This window comes from Crocodylus siamensis, chromosome 2 (genome assembly GCF_052110815.1).
Source record: "Crocodylus siamensis isolate JL-2025a chromosome 2, ASM5211081v1, whole genome shotgun sequence".
In the NCBI taxonomy this organism is placed as follows: Eukaryota; Metazoa; Chordata; order Crocodylia; family Crocodylidae; genus Crocodylus; species Crocodylus siamensis.
Window position 1 is genome coordinate 35116657 of NC_143396.1, and position 14897 is coordinate 35131553.

General features: G+C 39.8%; 1 protein-coding gene across 8 annotated transcripts in view; it reads left to right on the top strand.

The window, feature by feature from the left end:
• Nucleotides 1-14208, top strand: part of SLIT2 (slit guidance ligand 2) — a 453521-nt gene extending 439313 nt beyond the window's left edge. For 3 of the 8 annotated variants that reach the window (XM_090035686.1, XM_090035687.1, XM_090035694.1), the window contains 4 exons: nucleotides 2632-2786; nucleotides 6661-6949; nucleotides 10183-10394; nucleotides 11481-14207. In XM_090035686.1, coding sequence (XP_089891812.1) covers nucleotides 2632-2786; nucleotides 6661-6949; nucleotides 10183-10394; nucleotides 11481-11722 — 898 coding nt within the window. In that variant the 3' untranslated portion in view covers nucleotides 11723-14207. Of the gene's footprint in view, nucleotides 1-2631; nucleotides 2787-6660; nucleotides 6950-10182; nucleotides 10395-10739; nucleotides 10829-11480 lie in introns of all 8 variants that reach the window. The other 5 variants (XM_090035688.1, XM_090035690.1, XM_090035691.1 and 2 more) reach the window with 4 other exon arrangements.
• Nucleotides 14209-14897: the final 689 nt, after the last annotated feature.

Consider the following 14897-nt stretch of genomic DNA (forward strand, 5'->3'; position numbering starts at 1 on the left):
ATTTTAGATTACTATATACCACCAGTCTTTCCTCATCACCATCCTTTTGCGTCAGCACCACAGCCACTGTCCCATCTCAGGCATCAGTATGCACGATGAATGGTTTTGAGAAGCTGGGTGCCTACAGGGTGCTGAACAGCGAAGGGCTCTCTTTATTTCTCAGAACACTTTCTCCACTTCCGGTATTCACTATACTTTTCTAGGGGCTCTTACCCATAGAAGTTCAGTTAATGGTGCCATGAGTTCCAAAAAGCAGGGCATGAACTTGCAGTAGTAATTTGCTAGACCCAGAAACACCCTCACTTGCTTTTTGTTTTTCAGGGAGAAGGCATATCTGCCCTTTCCCAACCTGAAACCCTAGGTAATGCATGTCTTTGTTCCCAATCACACATTTTCTGGGATTGGCTGTAAGTCCTACCTTCTGAAGTTCTTGCAGCACTGCTTGAATGGCTTTGAGGTATTCTTCCCAAGTGGTTGTAAATATGATCACATCATCAATATACATGACCACATACTCCCAGTGTGGTCATCGTATCCTGCCCATTGGTCACTGAAAAGTTGTGGTGGCCCCATTTAACACAGATGGCCTGCACCAGAATTGATTAAGCCCCCACAGGGTGGCAAAACCTGTCTTTGGTCCTCTGTGGTAAGGGGTATTTGCCAATAGCCCTTTGTAAAGGCAAGAATCAATACATACCACACCTGTCCAATACGCTTCAAAATTTCATCCAGCCAGGGCATCAGATAATCATTGAATTTTGCTAGCCATTGATCTTACAGAAATCGATACATAGCCAAAGGCTCCCATCTGGTTTTGGCATGGCCACTAGGGGACTCCTCCACTCACTATGGAAATCTTGGATGATTTCCACTTTCACATGCATTTACCACATCTTTTATTTGCTTCTGACGTTACTGCGGGATCTTTCTCTATGCCTGTCTTGCCATTTGTCCAGGGGATGTTAATATATGATGAATCATTCTCTTAGCTTCTCTGAAGCATCTTGGAAGTCCCCTACTAACCTGGCTGCTTGGACCCTGGTTAGCTGAACCCCTAACTCCATCTTCCAATCTCTGGCTGCTTCTAGGAATGATTTTAATTCTAGTTCAGCTGGGTACAGCATAACCCATAAAGCTTCTCTTGCCTTCCAAGGTTTCAGAAGATGAATATGATATATTTGCTTAGTTTTCAGTCTGTCTGGTTGGTATCCTTATAGTCTACTGGTCTGACATGGCATATGACTTCATAGAGCCTTTGTCATTGTGCCAATAAATTTGAGTCCTGGTTGGACAACAGGACCAGAACTTTATGTCCAGCTTCAAGCTTCCATTCCTGAACCTTTCTATTATATTGTGTCTTGCCATATTTGTGCTTCCTGCAACTGTTCTTGAATCTGCTTCCCCATTTGTCCGAGCTCTTCTCTGAGCTGCAGTATGGGGTTTGTCATAATCAAATCCAGTATTTACCTGGATTGAAATTCATACAGTACAATAGCTTAAATGGCAAGAAACTCATTAAAGACTGGGGGCTTCCTAAACTGCAAACAGTAAGGGGGCCAGCATCTGCTCTTAGTGTTAGAATGCCTCAGTCACTGAATTTCCTTATCATATTTTTCAGAGTCTGGTTAAAGCATTTTACCAACATTTGTGGTGAAATACAGAGGCCCTTAGGGTTAGGTACAGACAGTCAAAAAGCCTGAGGCTGAATCAATTCAGTCTTTGCAAGTTAGTCTAAACTGCACAAATTAAATTGAAACAGAAGTGACAGACATTACCTTTGATTCAGGACATGCAGCCACATGGCTGCAATGGCTTAGGCCAGAAGCCAGGGGGAGTGCTAAAGCACAGCTCTCTGGCTGTGTGTTCACTTCCTCTTCCTGCTGGCCACTGGATTAGCACCATTTTGGTAGCAAGCAGAGAGTAATAGTGAAATCAGACATGCAGAAACACTTTTTCCAGTGATCACTGTGTTAAGTAGGAGAAAAATATAAAAATCAGCTGTATCTAGTCCACACTGGTAACTATGCTGTTGCTAGCACCAGTGGATCTGTCTCAGTGTGATATGAAGGTTGGAAGCATGTCTGTAAATCCTAAAGGTAGATCTAACCTCAGCCCCAAATTGCTTAGAAGTACAGATTCAGATGTCACTGGGGTGAGCTCAGGTCTTTTATTATTTGCAAGATAAATTGACTGCTAGGTGGCACAGTTTTTTTTTCAGTTAGGATTTTAGACCACTGGTGCTACTCACCTGCATGGCAACACATGTTGTATTGGAACTTTTTAGTGACAGTAGGGTTTAACACTTAGTTAGAATTTCCCTTCTTCCTGCTGGTGTCCTAAATGTCTTAGAAAGTTGTGTTTATGTAGTTACAAATTATTTTGGAAATACTTCAGATCAAAATATGTTATTTGATATGCCACATATTATAGTAGCAATTACAGAGTACTACAGAAACAGTAATACAATGAATTAACTGTGAGGAATAGGTGCACCTTTTTACTTGAAATCTACTGGCCATTTCTGAACAAGTTCTGTTCTGAAACTATATTCTGTTTAAAAGACAAAAGAACATGGAAAGCATAACCAAAGTTTCTACAGTTTTCAAATTAGTATTGCTGTTTATGTTGCAGTGTTGAGACAATTAATGACGGGAATTTTCACATAGTGGAGCTGCTAGCCATGGATCAGATTCTGTCTCTCTCTATTGATGGAGGAAGCCCCAAGATCATAACCAACTTGTCTAAGCAATCTACTTTGAATTTTGACTCTCCACTTTATGTAGGAGGTAGGAGAACAATTTCATTTACTATTATATATGTTTTAGCAAATCTACTTATGTTGTTGCGCTGATAAATCACAGTAAAAGCTCACTTTGTTAAATTAATTCCCAAATATGAAGCTCAATCAGTTAATCTCAGTAGTTTCAATTTTGAATGCAATGCGTCTGTGACAGTCTAAAAGTGAATCAAGTACTTTTACAAGAAAGGTTTTAGATGAAGAACCAGATACTGTCTAGTAGATTTTAGCTGTTGTTCCCTATCAATAGGGAGAAATGATAAGTTATACAATTTTATTCTTATGTGGTTTTTTGCACAGGGCTAAAGAAGTGCATAGCAATCTATAGACAAGGGCAAGAGACAAAGAACTTGATTGCTGCTTGGCCTATTGAATAGTCATATGTGGCTATGTAAATGGATTTAAAAATACTTCCATCCTCATTTCATAAAGCTTTATGTCTGCTTTACACTGTGTGTATATACAAGTTGACAGTATGCAAGGGAGTGGAGTATCTACAGTGTCTGGTCTAAGAAGCTTATAGGTGAGGCATTTCTGAGCACTCCCCACCCACCTCCTCCCACTCACACATTCCAAACCTAGAAATGTGATGGTGAAGCCTCTCCAGAAACATCCCTATTTGCTGCTGTCGAGACCTCAAACTCTGGTGTGCTATAACACAACGCCCAGATCCTTTTCAGCAATGTTACTGCCAAGCCAGTCATCCCATGTTCTGTATTTGAGCTTTTGCTTTTTCTTGTCTATGCTGTACCTTACATTTGTACCTGTTCAATGTCATTTTGTCATCTATAGTTTAATTCTTATTTATCCAGATCAATTTGAATGTTAATTCTATCCACCAAGGTGTTTATATCCTGTCCCTGTTTTGTGTTGCCTGTAAATTTGATCAGTGTGTTTTTTATCCTTGTATGCAAAGTCACTGATAAAAACTTGAAGCAGCACTAGATGCAGAACCGATCATGGTGAAACCCCCACTTAGACCTCCTGCCAGCCTGACAGTAACTATTTATAGTTACTCTTGCTTGTGGTTATTCAGCCAATTACAGTATATATAACCACCTAATGGTAATCCTGCTTAGCCTACATTTTCCAGCTTGTGTATGAGAATGGAGTGTTGGTCATGGTGCTTAGTAAAGTGTAGGTATTTTATGCGCAACTCGGTCCCATACTGATTACTCTGTGAAGAAAAGACTGAACATGTGTTTGGCATGATTGGTTTTTAACTATTTTAGCTGGTTGTGAATGCCCCATTATCCTCCAGATAATTACAAAATTGTTTATGAATATTATTCCCAGTGCTCTGACTTTTCTTAGCTAGCTCCATCAGCATTCTGGGGTGAATTCCATATGGTCTCAAGATGGTCGCTAAGGCTGCTTGCTCAGTTCTACAGCTTATTTTTCATATGAGGTCTCAGAATCATTTGAGACCATTTGAGACCCTTATTTTTATTCACTCCATAGTTTCTATGAAAGTTTCTAGCCTTTAAGGTTATAAGTACCATCTTTCTTGAAAACTATGCCTTCTTCAAGAACAAAATTATGTGATGTATCATGGCAGTACATGCTTTCGGCTTCATCCAAGAAACTTCAATGAGAATCATATGTAGGTCATTTATACATTATTTTATATGCAGTTAAACTTTCTGCCTCTTCAGTGCTAACTGAGGATGACACATCAGTCTCAACATGAACCTGAAGGAAGAAGTTCATTTGAAAACAGTGTTAGAAATTATGGATAGACACTTGAAATTCACCACATTCTTCTAAACCTTTGATGGATGGATGCATCCAAACAAAGCAGGGGTACTCTTCTGAACGTTTTGTAGTTTCAGACCATGTAGCACTAAACAAATAATTTGCTATATGTAAATATTTAGAAATTGAGGACATTCACTTGGCCTGAAAGAAGTTCTTGCTTCTAATGGGCATCACAGGTCAAATCTTGAGGAGCATACCTATACATAATATTAAACAGACATGGGGGAACCACGTTATCTGTCTTCTGGTATGAATTGATACGTTCTTGTATTCCTTTCTGTAGTGCAGCTAGAATACTGTTTTCCCCTCTTTTCCCAACTGACATTACTAAGGAGCTGAGCTAAGACAGGGGCTCTTAAGATAGGATATTGTGTGTGGACTCTAGCTGTTATGTCCTTCACTTCCCAGAAATATGCCCTATGTTCAAACCTGTGTAAGTGAAGGGTCTTTAAAACTTCTCTCACCTTTTTCATGTGTAAGTGCCCTAAACACTAAACTAATTTAGCTGTTGGGTTAAAACATGGCAAGAGTCTGTCGTTCTCCATTTTGTGACCTACCCAATTACATCACTTCCCAGAGGAAGCAGGATCCCAAATCTGCATAAGTAGCCCAAAATGCCACTTAAGTACCTAACTTAACCATGTAAGTGTTAGTTACCCATTTAAAGTTGGAGTTCAATTGAGGTCATCCTGTCTCTTATAGAAGTGGGATAAAAGTAAAATCTCAGACTCCAAGCCCTTTCAAATGTTGTTTGTTTCCTATATGAATTGCAGAAACTAAGTCCATGTCTAAAATGGTGGTCTTAAGGTATAATCATAATCTGAGAGAAGCCTGTTTTCTGATTCTGCTTTGTTTGCTTCTGAATTCTTCAGCTGTGAGAGCAGCTGCTCATAAAATTGTCACCTTTCATGAATGAACTATTCACAGAATTATCTTTGTGTGTTTTCTCAGTGTCTAATCTGAATCTTAAAATCACGTCTGGTAGGGGTGCACTGATACAGGTCTTGAGGGCTGATACCGATAGCCTATTTTTAAGGAGGTATATCTGCCAATACCAATCTGATTTCCAATACAGCTGCATTCAGCTGATAAATTGATTGTGGTGGAAGGGGTGTGGGTTGGCAAATTAACTTTGTCTGCTGTGAAGGAGGGAGTGGGGCAGGGTCAGACTGCCCAGCCAGAGCAGGGTACGTGAAGAAGCTGAGGCTCATCTGGGAGGTGCAGGGGGTGGGGTGGGATGGGGTGGGGGGAGCACCTCCTGCTGCTGCTTGCACCCCAGGAGGGCATGGGGTGGAGGGTGTGCCCACAGATCTGTCCAGGATAGGGTGGGCCAGCTGGAGCTGGAGCTGGAGCTGCACTGGGCTCTTCTCAGTGGGAGCTGGGCTTGGAAGTGTGGTGGCAGCACTGGGAGGGGGAGCTATGGCAAAATTTGGGGTGCTTACAGCCCCCCCCATAGTTCCCTTTCAATGCCACTGTCACCACTGCCCACCCCGAGTCCAGCCCTCGCTGAGAAGAGCCCAGTGGAGTCCTGGCTCCAGCCCACCCACCCTGCCCCTCCCTGCAGATCTGGAGGCATATGCCCTCCCATGATCTCCAAGGGTGTGCACAGTGGCAGGAGCTGCATCCCCCCACCCTGCCTCATCAGGGCAGCACCCACCCCTGTCCCACTCCCTCCCTCCCTCACTGTGGGACACTTTGATTTGCCCCCCACACTCTTTCCCTCTCCCCTCCCCTTCCACCACAGTGGACCTACCAGCTGCATGCAGCTCTCCACCCTGCTGGGCTCTGCTTCTTGCCACCTATGTGATGTGCCATGCTGCATGCACGCATGAGCATTTATCAGCCAACTTATCAGCCGCATTAAGCTGATTTCCAATACTGCCAGTTTTCTTTATATTGGTACTGATCTGATAGTGAACTGTTGTATCGGTGTACCTCTAATGTATGGGTCCAGATGTTGTCTCTAGAGTCTTTCTCTGATAATTCTAGGTTCCATGTTCATGGATGGTTAATTGGGCATTAATATTTGTAAGTATAAAAAAAAAATTAAAATAGAAAATGGTACCATTTGATGCATTGATTAGTTGATGATGATTATTTTCTAGGCATGCCTGTGAAAAATAACATAGCAGCTCTACGCCAGTCCCCAGGCCAGAATGGCACCAGCTTCCACGGCTGCATCCGTAATCTGTACATCAATAGTGAACTGCAGGACTTCAGAAATGTGCCACTGCAAGTGGGAATTCTTCCAGGTTGTGAACCCTGTCACAAGAAAGTGTGTGGGCATGGAACCTGCCACGTTACCAGCCAATCAGGCTTTACCTGCGAGTGTGAAGGAGGATGGACTGGACCACTTTGCGATCAGCAAGCCAATGACCCTTGTCTTGGAAATAAGTATGTCTTTTTTCAAGATAGAGCTATAATTTAACTATTTTTTAAGCAAGATATAAATGTATTGTGCACATGAGAGTAACACCGAGTCCGATATTGGATCACTGAAGTATTGTTCTTTATGAATGAAACTTCCCAGTACAAAAGGTCTGACAGTGGTGCTATATACCATTTAAGCCTTCCTGGAAGCTCTAAAACTACAGAAAGCAAGGGGTCATGGATGCAGTAGGCATCCATATCGCCATAATTTTTTTTTAGAATAGTTCAGAAAAAATATGTATTTCATTTAATTATTATCTACCATGAACTAGTAGTTACTTATATGGATATAGTTACTACATTGTCCCCGGACTCTGCTGGAAAACACGTTATTAAGCCAGAAGATAGCAATGATGGTAAGACAAGGGTTATCATTTTGTTTGCTTTTTAGTTGCATATTCCTGCTAGATACTATACAGGCTATAATAACATTCTCATTCTGGGATCATGAGCTCCCAGCACAAGGCAGAGCTGAAAGTCAACTGTCTTAAAGTGTTCAGCACCACAATTTGTCATTGCCTTTTACCCATACAGTTGTCCTGACCACAATTAGCCAAGCAGCCCTTCTGGCAGAGCAGACTTTTCCAACCACTACTACTGATTTTTCTATGCCATAGCCTGCCTAACAAAAGAAGTTTGTGAGTGTTTCTTCCTTTATTCGTTTTCAGTATTTCAGACTACCACCAAATTCCTTTGAGATCCAGTAGCTTTATCTTGGGTTTCACTCGAAGGTACTGCTAAGATTTTCTTTTGATGTTCTGTAATGACATCTGAAGGTTTCAGTACCCTAAAGTTTATATTTGCACAACTTGGAGGCATTTCAGCATTTAGTATAGACCCCATTTCTACTTTCTTATTCATAGGGTTTATTTTTTGAGATTTCACTTTTCTTGAAATCATAAGAAGCACCCCCGGCTTCTTGAAATACAGTTTTATCTGCAGTCATATCTAAGCAGGTCTGCTTCACATAATGTGAAGATGTCACCCCTTAAACTTTGCATAGATAAACCCTCTCAGCAGCTTCCCTGAACATTTCTTTTCTACATTTTATAACTTCCTCATCACTTTTGTATCTGAGCATCTGTAAGTAGCGCAGTAAACTCTGTGGCTAACACTGGATTTGTGTAGTTCTTTTTTCCTCTCCCATCCTCCCACACAGAGGGTGATTTATGTGAGTACAATTTATGCTTTTAGTAGGGTTTTGTTGTGTTTTGAACCTTACATGCTTATACAAATTTGTTTGAGAAGGCCAAGTTGAAGCTTTTAATTTTGTATTTTGAATACAAAAGGTTTGTGATGGTCTAGAGCTCCTGTGGGTATTTTTCCACAATCTCAGAGCAGCTCCAAAGAATGCCCTGTACCACTGAATTTTATCCTAATGGTTTAAGAATCCATTGTGCATAAGAAGCAAAGCTGTCAACAATGGTCCTTATTCTGGAGTTGCAGGCAATCTCCTATAGATGCTGGACCCAATCCATTGAACAGCTTAGAAAAGTATAGATGCTTCACAGTAGGTATGCTGTGACCTGTGACATGATTTGAAGTAGGCCTGAAGTGTTTAATGGATCTGTTGGGGTCACGCCTGTGCTAGATGCTGAAATTTGATATTGGCATAGATCCAGCCACCCTTTAAACTGAACCTGTTAACTAACCACTAGTTGTCTTGATAGATATGACACCATATCTGGCTGGCTTTGTAAAGTATGGCAGGGGTATCAATGAATAATAGAACAGATATAACTTGGATGGTAAGTTGTTTCTGCCAAAGGACCAAACTCAGCAAATGCCAACAACCCAAAAGCCAAAAGAAAGAGGCACTGTACAATTGATGGCAATGTCCTCTTCAGCAGTACTTTCCTATCACCTCTTTATGCTCACCATGCTAAATTGCTTGTGGAGGATCAGAGCTGTGAATGTGGAGAAAAGTATCACTCCTATTCCACTGATTTGTAGACTGGGACAGAATTTTCCGATTGAAACTCTTGTTGGTGAAAAATGCATATTCAAAGAATCCATTAGGTGTATTTTTTCAGTTTTTCTAAGACCACATGATATAGGGCGAAGAAACATTAGAGTAGTCCATGTAAGGCCATGTTAGGCCACATGACATGGGGAGGAGAAACATCTGAGTAACCGTGAGTTAGACAGCTGAGATTGCTTTCAACTCAAGCCATGAGCTGTCACCAAAATTGTCTCCCAGGGAAGCAGTATATATATATAAAGGAAGCCTGTCTAGCAAGAAGAATGTTACAGGAAATAAGTTTATTTTTTCTAGGAATAAAGCCATTGACCTTGTGTCACCAAATGAAAGAGGGAACGGATCTTATTCCAAGGAACTCCTGAGGCTTACTACACATTAATTAATGTGATTGGAAATGTGTTCATGTACACAGGAATCCAGGCATGCAGCTCAACTCAAAGCCTTTTTACCTTAAGCAAAATTCAGTATACCACAAGTCCACTGGAAAAGGTTTATCTGATCTGCAAGCAGACAGTTGAAGTAGTCTTAGTACCTGTGGCAATCTTAATTTATCCTGCAGTCTAAGCATATCTTGAAATAGGCAGCACTGACTAGTTGTGCAGTAAGGAACTGGCTGGTAGATTATAATACCTGAGGTTGAGAAGAACAGTACATGGGGAAATGGGAGACTTTGTGCTCACCTACCAATCTGCCACTTCTTGAAAGGATCAGAAAACTCTGAGCTGGGGAGATTCTGACCTGTCTCATTCTGGGAAGCCAAACTCTCAGGAATGAGGACCCTGTGAAACAATACTTTTGAAGTGCACAAAATATGGGCAAGTATCATTCTCTCTTGTCTTTTCATGTTTAATACTAAAGACTTTGTTCATTTAGGTCCTGATTTTGTATTCCTTGTACACTTCACTCTCGCTGAAAATTAAAGCAGGTGAGATATGTTGGATTTAATAATTGTGACCTATACAAGTCTTCCATAACACATCTACAGTGGCTGTTTTCTGGCAATAGGAGAATAGTATTCTCTACAGCAGTGTGTTTTCCAAACCACTCATAAAAAGCTTTTATACACTACTTCAGTGCATCTCACTGAAAAGTGCATTAAAAAGTCTATAAGCAATTTGTTTTTGAGCACAATCCAAACTATTTGTAATTAATGTTGCTTAGCTTAAACTTTGATGAATAATTTATTTTTATTCTCTTGGCCTTGTTTTCTCTGTAGATGTGTGCATGGTACCTGCTTGCCAATCAATGCATTTTCATACAGTTGTAAATGCCTGCAGGGACATGGGGGAGTCCTCTGTGATGAAGAGGAAATGCTGTTTAACCCCTGCCAGTCCATCAGGTGTAAACATGGCAAATGTAGGCTTTCAGGCCTTGGGAAACCATATTGCGAATGCAGCAGCGGATACACGGGGGACAGCTGTGATAAAGGTAAGCCATTCAACATATTCTAATATTTCATGTTAGAAAGAGTCCTTTTTAAACATGAACAATCAAGCCATTGCCAATCTTTTTTCCCCTACAATCCACTCATGGTGTTTTTTTTGTAAGTATACTGTAAAAGGCTTGTCTCAGTGACATTAAAAGCCTAACCTGTTTGCCCATGAATTTAAATAATTATACTTAGATTTTTTTCATCGAGTATTTTGCTGTGAAAACATTTCTCTCTTTTTTTTCCCTTTATTCAGAAGCACATTTTCCCTATATATAACTATTACCTTTTACCTGCTGTATCTTTCTGTATTTATTGTTTCTCTGCCTTCTGCAACTGAGAAGCCAAATCCAATGATTCTGCTCCTAGTTTTATCACAAACTCTACTTTTGACCTCTCAGCTTCAACTGATTTATCACAGCGAATTATGCAGGTGAGATGGATAAAAACAGGATGACTTTTTCCCCTACCTTTTTCTTTTTTTCCTTTGTCTATCAGAGCTTCCCCCCTCCCTCTCTCTCCTTTACCCCAGCTGGCATTTATTTTGTATTGTGCATCGATGTGACTAGAATAGAGGGATATTATGGTAGAACTTTTAACAGATGTCTCATTTTTAGTTGGTTTTATACCTCAGTAATTTATGAAGTTAGTGGAATGTAACTTGTATTAAATAACAGATTGAATAATATTAAACTCCATGTCTAATAAATTAAACTGCATGCTCTGTAAAACAGTTCCCTATGGTAAATAGAGCCAGCTGCAAGCAGAATAGGAACAGAAGATGTGTATGTTTGTAATAATAAAAAAAAGATTTAAGCTTCAATTTTCTTGTCATTGTAATAACGTTGTATTTATGGTTTACATACCTGGTATAAACTTCACAGAAAATAGCAAAAAGAAGAAATAAAATTCAGCATTAATAAAATACCATTTCACAAAACGGTTGCTTTTCTTATATAAGATGAAAGTCAAACATTAAAAAAGCAGTTACCTATTGATATTTTACATTTTCTTGGTGAACTCTGTATTGGGCGTCATTCTGTGACTTGTGTATGTCATATTTGTTTTGTTATGTTTTTTTACAGAAGTCTCTTGTCGAGGGGAACGAATCAGAGATTACTACCAAAAGCAGCAAGGATACGCTGCGTGCCAGACGACCAAGAAGGTATCGAGACTAGAATGTAAAGGAGGATGTTCAAATGGGCAGTGCTGTGGACCGCTAAGGAGCAAGAGACGGAAATACTCTTTTGAATGCACTGATGGGTCCTCATTTGTGGACGAGGTGGAGAAAGTGGTAAAGTGTGGCTGTACAAATTGCCCCTCCTAAATGTGCCCCCCGTCACACTTGTCTTTTGAAAATGTTGTATACTTATTGACCGTGTCGGACTAATTAATGCTTCATAGTGGAAATATTTGAAATATATTGTAAAATACAGAACAGACTTATTTTTTATTATGGGAATAAAGACTTTTTCTTCATTTGAAAAAAGATTCAAGTGCTTGAACTGAGACTTCTTATAATCAAGAGGAGCTTTGAAGAAAAAAAAGAACCTGGTAACATTGAAACAGTGATGGCAAACTTAACTGCTTTTAACACGGATTCTTCTTTATAACATGCTGAAGATACACTGACATTATACACATGTGACTTGCAACCTAAAGCTCATTGATGAACAGTTGACCAGAATAAGAGGCTTGCCTTTTCACTTTCATATCAATATATTATATTGTCTTGACAGACCATAGCAATCACTTACCTATGGATGATGAAGTTATGAGTGAAAGAAATCAGATTATACAGCTATAACAGATGTATGTGATGCATTTTGTGTGGCAAAATTATTGACCATCTTGGGAAGATGGGGGTTCACATAATAGATGGGAGAGTTTAAGATGTGAAAATGTACTCTAATCCTAAAATCTCCTGATGGTGTACACATTTGTCAGCATGTTAGCAAAAGAAGCATACAAAAAGTGTCTTTCTGCCTTTTTTCCAGTATTAATTTTTTGTAATATAAATGTTATGGGATGATAAAATAGATTATTGATGGATAAATTAGTAATAATATGAATTTCTGTTTCTATGAGTTCTAAACAACTTTATACAGTATTCAGTTTCATTGAGAAATATTTATTGTATCAAAGTACATTGTACTTAACCTTTTTAGGCCATCCCTTTTACTGTTTTTCAATGCTTTAATATATATTAATTTATATTTGTCCTGGTATTTTTGTATTTTGGTTTTTTTAAAGACTTAAAATCAGGATTTTTGCAATAGAACTAACATAGCATGTCATCTTGGGGTAAACGTTTTTGGTCTGATTCTTTATTTTTTCCTTAGCATCTGACCACTTGGTGTCACTGAATCTGAAACTGAAAGTGATAAGCCTGCAATTTTTATGTTGAGCAAACATTCAGGACACCTCCCAAGAACTTGTAATGTATGAGAGAAAATGTCTTTACACTAGATGGCAATTGTTTAGAAGTAAATTTTCCCTATATATACAGTAAAATGGTGTGTAGAAAATGACACTAGAAAGTAGACCTCCACAAATTAATATTCCCTTTGAGCTCCTTACCTTTTCTAAAATAAGAAAAAAGAAAAAAAAGGCTGTACTTTCAAGAACTGTGAGTTTTTCCAGATAATAAAACTACTTTATTGCCCTAATGTTCCCCATGTTAACATGTTGCTGCTAAATTACAATGTAGGATTGGTAACATTTAATAGTGGGTTTTGTTCTTCTTTCATTCAAACCCAGGGTACCCTGTAAAATGCAGATTTTTTTCAATTTCATTTTATTTTTTACAAAAAAAAGTTAGATGTACATGTGTAATTCAGTGTGCTTCGTCTTATTTGGACTGATATCAGTAATGCTACTGATGTTTGTAAATTAAACAGATATTTACTTCATTAATAGATTTTCTTTGTATTCTTTTGAGAATTTTAACTTGTCTCACAGCCTTTAACTAAATATCTGTAGTTGCAAAGAATATTTGGCAAAATTAAAAATACAGCCCAACCCCAATTCTAGCCTATGAATATCTGACAAGCTAATAGAGAAATTTCTGTGCAATTTTTACAGCCTCAGCACTACAAGTGGTATCAACTGAAAATGCGAGTAGTGTGGATCATGTGTCTTTAGGAAAATCTTGGCCTAGCTATAAGTTGAACAGAAAAGCATCAAAACTACTACAGTGGCAAAACTTAAAGCAAGATTAATGAAAAACTTGTAAATATATTATAAGACAATAAAACTTCATATCTCCCTTATATTTTAAGGAGCATAAAAATGGCAAATCCATTGTAACATTTGAGACACTACTTTGTTGATTTTTCATAGTTTGTTTTTCTTTGTCTTTTCCTTTGAATTATTGGACAGTTGGACAAAATAATGTTTCTGAAACTCAAGTTGTTTGTTTAACGTTTGAGAATGCCATGTGTCTGTTGTCTGGGATGTATTTTGGAATTTGTCTGATCATCTAGTGAAATAGGAATTGGCCTGTGGCTTTTCCTGCAATTACTAGGATTTCTAAGTAAGCAAGTAGTCAGCTATTCTACCTGTGTGATAACAGGGATCCTGGTTTTCTCTGTTTAAAAATCGCACATTTTCTGATAAAAAATTGTTGCAAATTCTCTGATTAAAAACCCCAAAATCTGCATTTTTCCACAATTAAAATGAAACACCACTCATATATATAAATATAAAAGTATCAGTTGGCCACAATGTTTTCTTGATATATTCACAATTTTAAAGCAATTTGGAAGCTTACCAGTGCCTCAATCACTATAATAAAAGTAATTCTAAATACTTTAAAATGTTGGCATTCGATTTTGGGTTTTTTACCCTGGAAAGTTGGAGTTCTCCCTGCCCCCTTGCTCACCAGGATGCAAGTCCAGCTGCAGGCATCCCCTGCCACTACTTTGTGGTGCTGAGCACCCTGATATGCCTGTGCCCTGTCTATGCCATTGTGCCTTGCTCCCAAGCCACAACCCCCCAGCCCCCCAGCCCTGCTGGTGCCACTTACTCCCAACCTCCAGCCCCCTGGCCCTGCCAGTGCCCTTCACTCTTCACCCATAGCCGCTTGGCCCTGCTGGTTCCCATCACTCTCCAGCCACACCCCGCTCCACCCCCCATCTGCCAGAGCTATGGGGCCAGGGGCCCAGGTTTGAAGCCACCTGTCTGCCCAGCAGTGCCTGAGCCCCAGCAAAGCATGGAGCCCAGGTCCCCACCTCCTCCCCCGATGGGTGGCATGGCTGGAACAGAGCCCATGGGTGGTGCAGATGTGGGCTGAAGGCCACAGGCTCAGGGCTCCCTGCCCTGCTGCCCTCCTCCCAGAGGATCCACAGTCCAAGCTGACATGGCAAGACAAAGTGAGCTGGGGAGGCTTGGTGCTGTCACCAGGAGGCCCATGTTGTCATAGTGAGGTGCCTCTGCCCACCTGGCAGCAGTGGGAGACACAGCTCCACACGTAGGTCAAAAAAATGATTGGAAAACAATAC